The sequence below is a fragment of the Myotis brandtii genome, unplaced genomic scaffold, assembly GCF_000412655.1.
Source record: "Myotis brandtii unplaced genomic scaffold, ASM41265v1 scaffold1163, whole genome shotgun sequence".
Classification (NCBI taxonomy): domain Eukaryota; kingdom Metazoa; phylum Chordata; class Mammalia; order Chiroptera; family Vespertilionidae; genus Myotis; species Myotis brandtii.
In genome coordinates, this window is record NW_005354025.1 from 306,338 (window position 1) to 318,292 (window position 11,955).

The window sequence follows — 11,955 nt, forward strand, 5'->3', positions numbered from 1 at the left end:
GCCATCTTGGTTGGGTTAATTTGCATATAGTCACTCTGATTGGCTGGTGGGCGTGGCTTAAGGCATAGCGAAGGTATGTTCAATTTGCATGTTTGTCTTTTATTAGTGTAGATTAGTTTCAGGTGTACAGCATAGTGGTCAGATAATCATATACTTTACAAAGTGTTCCCCCTCATATTCCAGTACCCACATGGTACCATACATAGTTATTACAATATTATTGATTATTGATCACCTAGCCTCCCAACCCCCTTCCCATCTGGCAGCCATCAGTTTGTTCTCTGTATCTATGAACCTGTTCCTATTTTGTTTGTTCATTTATTTTGTTCTTTACTGAAGAATTATTTTATTTGTTCTTAAGTGGAGTCATATGGTATTTGTCTTTCTCTGTCTGACTTATTGCACTTAGCATACTACCTTGAAGGAGAGGCTTTAGATGGCACTTAGATGAACATTTTTTATTTTACAGCTTTTCATCTTGATGAGTGTTAGGAAATAATCCAAATTAACATACACATGTGATCATAGATACAAATAAATGTATTTAAGTTGAAAATTAATTGACCAAAAGATGAGTGTGAAGTAAATAATAAACAATATTAAGTAAACAGTAAATGAGGACAGATGAATAGCAAGAAAAACTTAGGCTCCCAGCATGTGGGTGATGGGGAAGCCCTGGCTAGAGTGTAAAGTGTGTTAGAAGAGTAGGAAAGGTATGCTGGGTGTAGACTGATGGGCCACCAATGCCAGGCTGAGCTGCTAGGCAGTGGGGAGTCACTCAAGGTTGCTGAGCAGTAGAGGGTTACAAAGGCCACTGTGGTGGCCAATGGGAGCCTGGTGTGGTGTCAGGGAGCCTGGAGAAGAGGTGGTAGTTATCTGCACAGGTTCATGCCCCAGCTCTACCATTAACTGGCAGTAGAGCCTATAAATGGGAATAAAAATACCCATTCAATAGGCTTGTTTGGAAGATGAAATAAAATAATATACGGAAAGTGCTTCGCATAGGCTTGACATAGAAGGCTTGCTCAGTAAGAAGAAACTGTAGTTATAATTGTTATTGCCATGTAGTTTGGGTGAGAGATGGTGAACCCTAGGGCAGGGGCAAAGGGCTAGGAGAGAAAGGGATGAGCAAATACAAAACTAAGGCTCAGAGAGGTGAAGTGACCTGCTCAAGGGTGCACCGACGGGACATGACAGGGCTGGGCTTGAACATGGGTAATCTGACACCCACTTGCTTCTCAGTTTACTGCAACTGGAATGTTTTTTCCAGTTTCTGAAAGCTTTTTTTTTTTTTTTTTTATGAGAAGTCAATTCTCACTCATACCTCCACCCACACAAAAATAAGGATTTCGGGCAGAAGTTTTAGTTGGAAGTGAGCAAGAACTTTCTGGCAGCCAGAGCAACAGGATGCTGGCTTTAGAATCTCCAGCCTGGAGATTCAGAGGAGTGTCCCAGGTAGTTGAGGCTGGTGGTCACAGCCTGACACCTACTGGGTGTATCTGGCTCACAGATGTATTTGTTTTGGCCAACCTTTAAAAAATTGGGAGGTTTTACTAAAATATCAATAGATCATTGGCTAAGGCAACCCTCGGCTAAAGCTGACGAGATGAGGCGTGTGCTTCAGGCCCCACTACTCCCTATTGCCTCCCAGACACCGAGGATGACTGCTGGGGCCATTCGCCAACGTGCTAGAAGGCCTGTCTTCTCACATTTGGCTCACTCTGGCTTCCACGTCACCTGTCAGGCCCCTGTAGGCATTTGCATTTGTGGCTGCTGGTTTAGGCTCTCCCTAGGTCTAATTATATCTGAATTCTAGAATGGCCCTGCTGGAAGGGCGCTTGGGGAGAGATAAACCCAATGCCCCCATCAAAAGATTTTTTCATCAGTTTTTTATTGGTTTTTAGAGTGAGAGGAAGGGAGAGAGGGAGAGAGAGAAACATATATGTGAGAGCAAAACATCAATCCACTGCCTCCTGCATGCTCCCTACCGGGAATCAAGCCTGAAACCCGGCCATGTACCCTGACCCAGAATCGAACCGGCAACCTTTCGGTGCATGGGACAAAGCCCAACTAACTGAGCCATACCAGCCGGGATACCAATGCCTACATTTTACACATCAGGAAACTGATACCCAGGTCACCCTGTGAGTCAAGGATGTAATCCCACCTTCCCTAGGCATTTCAGCCCTGGTGGGGAGCAGGCGTTGAGGGCAGCCTTAAGACACTGCCCACCTCAGCTTTTCTCAGTCCTCTCCCTTCCCAAGCTAGGAGGTGCCGATGCTAAGCGATACTAAAATTTTGCCTGTTGGAGCAAACGATAAACCTGGACATTTAAGAAAAGTTCAGCCACATCTCAGAAGGCCCAACTAACAACATCTGGTGAGACCATTTCAAAAGAGAACCAGCCTTAAAAACACACACCATCGCACTTGTATTTTCCCCCAACGATTATAAAAGTCCTACAAGCTGGTTACAGAATGTTTGGAAAATCCAGTGAAACTACGAAGAGAATTAAAATGGTGCCTCTCCCCTTCGCAGCCCTCAGGGGGAACCACCGTTAACACTCTTTGATGGTCTCTTGGCTCACACACGGTTTTCCACAGTGGAGAGCAGACTGTGGGGATTTCTCTTTTAAAACATTCCAATAGTCAGAAGAGTGGCTACTCCTGGGGTGGGGGAGGCCGGGGAGGGGGCCTCTTTTTGGGGTGGTGGAAGTCCTGTATATTGATGTGGGCAGTAGTCACAGGAGTATGTAACTACCCTGTGCACTTCATGTGTGTTTATTTTACTATATACAGATAATATTCAGGATTACAATCATAATAGAGGCTCATTACAAAGACATTGAGACAGAAGTATACAAAAACCTTCCTCTTCTCTCTCCCCTTGCCCAAATGGAACTGCTGGGGGTCCATCGGCTCCATACAAGGTCCCCATGTCAGTCCAGAAGGCCCGTGAGCATTGTTAGGCGCCAGCCCTGTGGGCTGGTTCGGCCTGTCCCCTTGGGGGCTCCTTCCCTGGCCTGGGCTGCAGGGCGGGGCTGAGGCTGCACACCGCTCTGGCCGGTCTCCCCTCTTCCCTTCCAGCGTCACGCTGTCTCCTGCCTGGGCTCCTGCCGAGGAACAGTTAAAGGCCCAGCCGGGCTGCGCTCACGGAGAAGGAATGGAAACGGGTCGATTAAGTTTCATGGAAATCATTTTGAGGGGCCCACGTCTGGCCGGCGATGTTTGGGTTCCTGTGGTCCCAGGCTGGGCTGCCAGGTCGATTGTGGATGGAGAGTCGCCAGCTTTCCTTCCTGCAGCCGCCTGGTCCCCTTCACGGCGTGCTTCCCCCAATACATGGACAGCTTATGAGCCCCTGGGGTTCAGGCTGTGGCAGGTAACGCTCTGGCCAAGAGCTCGGAGTCCTGTTAACTTGGAACATTCTTCCTCGTTACTGGCTGCCCCTTAAATGGTTACCGTGTGTGCAGGCAGCTGAGCCAACTTGTGAAAGCCAAGGGCGTCCCAGGCTGCGAGCCTTGGTCTGTGAGAGGCAAACAGCTTTTCCAGGGCCACGCGAAACAGCGCAGGAGGGGCCGTTGGGAAGGCCACCCCTGAGGCTGGCGGCTGCTGGTGGCCCCAAGACAGACCAGCATAAGGACCGGAGAGGAGGGCACACTTGGTTGATCCGAACTTGGGTTGGATTCTGGCTCTGTCTTCTCTGTGGGAACTTGGGCAAAATCAGCCTCCGTTTCTTGATCTGAAAAATGGGATGTTTCTGCTTAGCCCCTAAGATCTCCGTGTGCCTAAGCAAGTGAGTATGAATAGAGGCCCTGGTGCATAGTAGACGTCTGGACACTGTTGTTATTCTTGGGGTGACGGTAAGTGGAAGGGACCAGGAGGGGGAAGATGTCTTTACACGGAGGCCAGGACTTGAGCTTCGTCTGACAGGATGAGTAAAAATAAGTAACTAATAACAGTAGCAGCAGCAGCATCACCTTTTACTTTTCCCAAGATCCCCTACATCTGTTATCTTGTATCTCCAGGTCAACCTCTAAGCGAGACAGGATAAGAACTAGAATCCCTACTTACAGATTTGGAAACTGAGGCACATCAAGGAAGAGATGGTTTAGTTCATTGCTTCCAGAGGTTGGGATGCAGACCACAGCTGGGACACAGACTGGAACTAAATGACATGGAATGGTGTGTTGAGAGTCGGTCCCTTCTGAATTCTCTGATCTCCTGAGGACCCAGAGAGAACGCTGCCTGTCTTTTACCACTTTCCTAATGCAGGACAACCTTTTTTTGGAAGAGAGAAAATTATTGAGCCTTTAGGAAGTGACCAGCTGTCTCTAGAATTTAATGGCAGTATTTGTTTTCATTATTTTTTTTTCTTTTAAAAAATATTTTCTAGCCCTGTGGTTCAGTTGATTGGAGTGTTGTCCCATTTCCTGGTCAGGGCACATGCCCAGGTTGTGGGTTCAATGTCAATTGGGTTGTGTGCAGGAGGCGACCGATCAACGTTTCTCTTTCACATCAATGTTTCTCTCCCTTTCTCTCTAAAATCAATAAAACAACAAGAACATATCCTCAGGTGAGGATTTAAAATTTTTAAATAATTTATAGAAATAGAGCAGTAAAATAATTTTACATAAGAACTATTTATTATTTAGTTGTTATAATATTTATATAAATATACTTATATAAGATATATAATATAGCTATTATAATAATAAATATAAACATATTTATATAAATAAAATAATATAAAAACCACCCAATGCATTGCTGGTTTATTTTTGGAGTTTCATTGTATTTATGCCAGTTGATACAGATTTTTCCATTTAAAGTGATGACAAAATAATAACTGTAATATGAACACAAAAGTAGCAGTGATGGCTGTTGCTTAATGAGCGCTTACTAGGTGGCCATCCCATGCAGAGAATATGTTTATTTTATCATTGAATCTCCTTCAACTCTTTTAGGCAGGTACAATTTTACCCATGAGGAAATTGAGGCAGAGAAGAGTTAAAAAAAAAAACAAACAAAAAACTTGCCAGGTCACATGACCAGTAAGTGGCAGAGCCAGAACTTGAACCTGGGCAATCTGGCTGCATTCTCATAACCAGTATGGTGACACAGAGTCTCCATTTAAAATACAATTATGCAAGTCTTTAAAAAGTGAGTGGGTTTGAAAAAAAACAGTAAGTGCTAATAGTAAAAATGGCTAGCATATGCTAACATTCATGAAGGTGACCGTGAATGACTAAAGTTCCAAAAACAAAATGAAACACACTTAGGCCAACTCCATGTGCACACGAGGAAAGAGGCCCAGGGAAGGAAGGCAGCTGCCCCAGGTGGCACAGTGATGTGGAACCCGGGGGCCAATGCCCCAGGGAAGGCGGGTGGTGTGGGGAGGGCCTGTGGCGGGGGACGTGCTGCTTGATCGACTTAGTGTGTCTGTGCTCATGGATATTAGACGTGGTCCTCTAACTCCCTATTCCCATTCCCACCGCGATCATTAGGAGTGCACGGACTGGGGGTGAATAACTGTTGGAGCTTAGCCTTGCTTGGGGGAGCATTGGAAGAGTGTAAGGTCAATCCCCTTTTACTTGTGTAAGGTCAATCCCCTTCTCTGCTGCCAATTTCTTTGCAAGAGGGCTAATAAACAACCTTCCCTTTGGTCCAGCAGGAGTAGCCGGGCGGGTGGCTGACGGTGTAGAGGCTACAGGTTGGGGAGTTGGAGGAACAGGGGTCGCCAGGGGAGGGGTAGGTGGTGGTGCTTGTGGCTTTAAATCAGTTACTCCAGTTGGCCTATAGTCAGCAAATGCTGGTATATCTGCCTCTTTTTCTACAATGATACAGAGTGGTGTTCCTAAAGGGACACCAGGTCAGATGAGCCAACCAGTCTGCCAAAGTAAAGACCCTCCTCCCCCTCAGTGTGAAAACACCCCCTCCTGGGCACGTGCACTTTCGGCATCAGGTACCTGAGCTTACTACCAGGACAGTGCCAGGTGCCTCTTTCCTGCAGAGCGGGGGCTGTAGGCATCCACTCATTCATTCTACAAGCAGTGATGGGCTGTCTGGTGCCCAGCACTGTGTGGGCACTGAAGACACAGCGGTGACACTGACATTTGTCTAAATGCCCTGGGCTAGTGTTCCCTGTTTTACAGCCTCCTGGCATCTTGCTGGGCTCGAGAAATGCCATCTTCCTCCTCCTCTAAGGCCCAGTGTTATTTCCCTGTCTCCAGGGACCCCTACTATATACATGGTGATTCTTATTTATTCTCCTCTTCCTATACATTCCTCGATAGATGGTCTCGGAGCTGGGGTGCCCAGAATGGCCTCCATATGCTTCTCAAAGGTTGAAAATCATATCCATGGATTCTGTTATTGTATCTGGATGGACACCTCTGGCCTTGTCCAACTTGCCTATGTTACAGATGGAAAAACTGTGGCTGAGAGGGGAACATTTTGTTCCATTTTCCACAACATTTGCTGAGCACCTATTTTGTGCCAGGGACTGAAGACCCTAGAGCAGTGGTTCTCAACCTTCTGGCCCTTTAAATACAGTTCCTCATGTTGTGACCCAACCATAAAATTATTTTCGTTGCTACTTCATAACTGTAATGTTGCTACTGTTATGAATCATAATGTAAATATCTGATATGCAGGATGGTCTTAGGCGACCCCTGGGAAAGGGTCGTTCGACCGCCAAAGGGGTCGAGACCCACAGCTTGAGAACCGCTGCCCTAGAGCAATAGGAGCCAGTGCCTGCTGTGTCAGTTTCTATTGCTGCTGAAGCAAATGATCACAAACGTAGTAACTTAAAGCAACGCGAGTCAATTGTCTTGCAGTTCTATAGAGCAGAAGTCCAACGGGGGTCTCCCTGGACTCACATCAGGCGTTGGCAGGCTGCATTCTTTCCAGGAGCCTCTTGGGAGAACCTGCTGTGTTTTCCAGCCCCTAAGAGCCGTCCCCATTCCATTTTCAAAGCCAGCAGCATCGCATCTCTCTGACCCTTCTTCCATAGTCACATTTCCCTCTGGCTCCTGCCTCTTCTGTGCCTTCCTGCACTTTTGAGGACCCTTGTGATTGGATTGAGCTCACCTGGATAATCCCAGATGATCTCTTTATTTTAGATCAGCTGATCATCAACCTTTATTTCATCTGCAGCATTCGTTCCTCTTTGCCCTATAAGGTAACATGTTCACAGGTTCCAGAGACTAGGCTATGGGCATCTTAGGGGACCCTCATTCTGCTTACCATTCCTGTTCTCAGGGAGCCTGGAGTCCATTGAGAGAGTCAACAATCAGTGTGGGAATTGCTATGACAGGGGCACCGTAGAAGCCCAGAAAAGGGGACACCTGACCCAGGGGTGTACGGTGGGCGGGGGAGGGGTCAGAGAAAATCTTCTGGAAGAGATGACGGTGGACTTGAATCTTGAAGGATGAGAAGGAGTTAGCCAGATGAAGAGGGAACAGAAGTGGAAGGCATCCTGGGGGAAGGAACAGCATGTGCAAAGGCCTGGAGGTGAGCGAGGGAACGCATGTGCCATCGTGGCTGAAGCATGAGAGGGGCAGTGAGGCTGGAGGGGAGACCAGAGAGGCGGACAGTGGCAAGATCACGGAGGGTCGGATGCCTGGAGGCTGATGGTTTCTGAAGGCAATGGGGAACCTTTAAGGTTTTGAGCAGGAGACTGAGGAGGTCAGGCTTGCACTTGAGAAAGTCGGGGGTCCTGGTTGAGTGGCTGGAAGTGAGGCAGACTAGAGGTTGGAAGCCAAAGAGGAGGTGATTCAATGGAACAGGTGATGGGGACCTGAATCAGGGCGGGGTCAGGGGAGCAGAACAGAGCAGAGCGGGTGTGTTGGTGAGCTGTGGGAGGCAAGAAGACTGTACAGGTCATGGCCGAGGGCTGTTTGTGGGCAGGGGAGGTAGGAGGAGGGGGCAGCATGATAAGCAGACTTCTTGGCCTAGCAGCTGATTGGATGGTGGGCTCATTGCTGACATGGGGATGTGGGGGCGGGGGGAGTAGGTTAAGGAAGGTACTGAGTTGAGTTTAATATGTTGATGGTCTGTGTCTGATAGACCTCTAGGGGAGGTGTCCAGAAAGCAGCTGGATATACGAATCTGGGACTCATATGTTAATTATATAGACTTATATCAATTAGTTATTTCTGTGTAACAAACCTCCCCAAAACTCAGTAGTAAAAAAACAGCCACTTATTATCACTCAGGCACTTGCATACTGACTGGGGTTGTCTGATCTAGGCTCAGATTCACTGGTAGCTCAGCTTCAAAATGCAGGTCTGCAGGTCATCCAGGTGGTGGGATTGGCAGATGCTGACCTCCCCTTTCCCTCTGACCCTGACCTGGATGCCTTCCTTCATTCCTCCATTCCACCTTGGACTAGAGAATGACGCTTGAGCAAAGACCTGCAGGAAGTGAGGCAATGAGGATGTCTTGAGGAAGAGTATTCTAGGCAGAGGGAACGGCCGGTACAAAGGCTCTGAGGTGGGATGGTCACGAGTGGAGGAACAGGAAGGAAGCCAGTGTGGCTGGAGGAGGTGAGTGAGGGGAAGGAGCAGGAGAGGAGGTCAGAGAGTTACAGGGGCCTTAGTCATATGGGGCCTGGAAGGTCATGGGAAGTGGCTTCTACCCTTGTAATTACTGCTACTATCACTTTTATCCTCCTCTCCTGTTCCCCCAGGACCCTCCATCCCTGGACGCAGCCATCCAGAATGCCCTGGCAGGCCTCTACCCACCTTTTGAGGCCACAGCGCCCACTGTCCTGGGGCAGGTGTTCCACCTCCTGGACGCTGACTTCCGGGGGGACGGGCTGAGCTTCCTCCTGGATTTCCTGATCCCTGCCAAGCGCCTATGTGAGCAAGTCCGAGAAGCAGCCTGTGTAAGTCCCAAAGGATGCCCTCCAAATGGAGCAGGAAGGCCACTGGCCCTTTACTCTTGACATCCAGGAGCCCGTTGTGTTTGCACTTTCACTAGCGCGGAGGAAGGCGTGGATAAAGGGTCGTGTGGGTTCCCCGGCCCCCAGGAGCCTGCCTTGGGGTTGGCATTGTGGGCATTGCCAGGTTGCCTTGGCTGAAGTAGAACAGCTTCAATAGAAATAGCAGAGAATGTTCCAGACCTCCTCTGAAGCCCTTGAGGCCTTTCTTCCGAGATCCCTTCAAACCCAGATCTCAGGGAGGCAGCTCCTGAGGCAAAATGGGAAGAAAAGTGTTTTAGGCAGGACTCATTGACTGCAAATGATGGTTCCTTCCTCAGACAGGGACAGGGTGCTCTGGCCTCTGACCCAAATTTATCCACCATCAATTTCCTTAAGGACCTTCTGTCTCCGTCTCTGCTTCTCCTTGCTTGCCAGCATCATTCTTAGAGGCTAAGTGTTCCCACAAGGCTGGAGCCCAGGACCGCTCTGGCTTCAAACCATCTCCTGGAGGGGAAGATGAATTCTTTCCCATCAGCTGCAGATAGAAAAATTGCAAGGAAGGATCCTGATTGGCCAGGCTTGGGTCTTGTGTCCATCCCTGGACCAATCACAGCAGCCAGATTATATAAGATTATCGGGGAGGGCTCAGGCTTGATAGATGGGGAGGAGAAGGGAGCATGAGTCAGTAGGGCAATCCTCATGGGTAATGGACTTGCTAACTAGTGCCTAGAACTCAAGCTTTTCTCTCTTGGACCAGTAGGTTAGCAAGTATTTTTAAGGTCAGGGCCAGGACCAGGGTGAGACAAGAGGCATCAAAGGTACATGTCAGAGGCACTCACTCTCAGGGCTGTGCGACTTGTAGGACCCTGACAGCGGGGCTTCCTTAGATGCTACATCCTCGGCACCTCTCTGGCCTCACCTTAGCCCCCAACCTGTTCAAGATTCCTTCTTGGAGAGGAAAGGGAGCAGATCCACAGGTGGGGTTTTCAGGGTCAGGTTCTCTGACATCATCCCCTTCTCTCTGCAGGCCCCCTATACACACTGCCTCTTCCTGCATCAGGGCTGGCCGCTGTGCCTGCAGGACAAGGTTGTGGTCCACCTGGCCCCCCTCAATCCCCTCTTATTGCGCCAGAGTGACTTCTACCTTCAAGTTGAGTCTCAGGAGGAGCAGTCTGTCTGCATCATGATCAAGTGCCTCTCGTTAGACCTCCGCACAGTGGACACGAAGCCTGTTCCTGTGTCATCCTACCCGACACTGTTCACCCAGGAGTGGCTGGAGGCCTTCAACAATGACTTTGAGGGAAGTCCCCTACACAACTGTCTGGTAGCTTCAGAAGAGGGGATTGTTCCTGTGCCCTGGACCAAGATAACCAGCCCAGAGTTTGTGGATGACAAACCCCAAGCAGTGACTGTTCTCTCCCCGGCCTGGGGTTCCCTTCAATTAGAGGCACTGGATTTGAGTGGCCCCCAAGAGCTGCACCAGGCCAGGTCTCCAGGCAGCCAGGTGCTGCTTGGCCAGAGTTTGGCCAAGGGTAAAGACAAGACATATGAGATTAAGTACCCCGGACTTATCAAGGTGGAGCAAGCCAGGCCTGGGGAGGTGGCCTTCAGGATGGACGATGTGGCCAGCCAGAACTTAGAGGGAGAGTATGTGGCTCTCCTGGACTTTTCCCAAGAGAGCAGAGGAGAGCCTGTGAGTAGGGAGGTGGACACATCCCGTGGGTGTCCTATTGGGGCACTGGAGGAGCTATCTGGAACTAAAGGAATCCCTTTGTCCCAAAGGATGCTGCCTCTCTCAGGGACCAGTGGGGGACCTCCCCTGGGAAAGTGTGCTTGTGCAAAGCCAGCAAGCTTGGAGGAAGATCCCTGCGTTTTGAGCTTGAAGAGAAAGGTCAACCATAAAGCCCCCTCCCACAACTTAGAGCGCCAGCCCCAGGAGCCCTACCTCAACGTCCTTGAGAACCCACTGCACTGTGCCTCTGGCCTCAGAACAGATGTCTCAGAAGAGTCAGCTGCCTCCAAGAGGCAGGGACCTCTGGGAAACCCAGAGAATGTGGTCCAGCTCAGGCCTGGGCAAAAACAAGCATCCTGTCCCCAGCTGTGCCCAGCTTCTCCTCCTGCTGCGCCAGCCCTTGAGACCAAGATGGGAGAGAGGACCAAACAGGGAAGTGGGAGACTTCCCAAGCCCATGACTGGCCCTGGTCGAAACACCTCCTCTTCCAGATCCCCATCTCTCGGACTCAAATTCTCATTCTTGAAGGGGCAGAGGCAAGCTCCCGTGCCCCCAGAGAGAGCCTCGCTCCAGCATGACGGGCCCTGGAAGGCCTTGTGTTCACTCTACTCTCCCAAACCCAACCGAGCCAAGTGCTTGGAGAAAGGTAAGGTGTCCACTTGCAGAGCTGGACAGGGGAACTGTTCTCTGACCGGATCGAGTGACAAGGTGGTGCAGGCCGTTAGGGACAGAGAGCCACCTGGCTGCTCAGTCTCAGCAGTTCAGAGAACCAGGTGACATGTTAAGAGGCTTAAAGGCTTTGGTTCTGGAATTGAGCAAGGGGTTATGACTGTGTTTTGATGGCTTGAGTCCACACTCCAGGTTGGGTGACCTTGGTCAAGGACTTCATTTCTCCAAGTTCAGTTCTCCCTCTCTGAGCAATGGGATCTCACCTGCCTCACAGAGTTGGGTTTTTTGTTTGTTTGTTTGTTTTAAATATATTTTTATTGGTTTCAGAGAGGAAGGGAGAGGGAGAGAGAGAGATAGAAACATCAATGATGAGAGTCATTGATCGGCTGCCTCCTGCAAGCCCCACACTGGGGATCGAGCTGCAACCGGGGCCTATGCTCTGACCGGGAATTAAACCATGGCCTCCTAGATGGGTATAGCCCTGGACAACCACTGAGCCACGCCAGCCGGGCATCACAGAGTTGTTTTGAGGTTCAAAGAGACATCAGAGGGCAGGAGCTTTGCACAATGCCTGGCACACAGTAGGAGATCAATAGTTGTAAGCTATCATTCTCAGTCAGAAGGACATTCCT

General features: G+C 49.5%; 1 protein-coding gene across 1 annotated transcript in view; it reads left to right on the forward strand.

Annotated features, from left to right (window-relative positions):
* KIAA1755 (KIAA1755 ortholog) overlaps nucleotides 1-11,955 on the forward strand; it is a 37,851-nt gene that overhangs the window by 4,342 nt on the left and 21,554 nt on the right. The window contains exons 2-3 of the mRNA XM_005858257.2: nucleotides 8,689-8,886; nucleotides 9,950-11,300. Coding sequence (XP_005858319.1) covers nucleotides 8,689-8,886; nucleotides 9,950-11,300 — 1,549 coding nt within the window. The remainder of the gene's footprint in view (nucleotides 1-8,688; nucleotides 8,887-9,949; nucleotides 11,301-11,955) is intronic.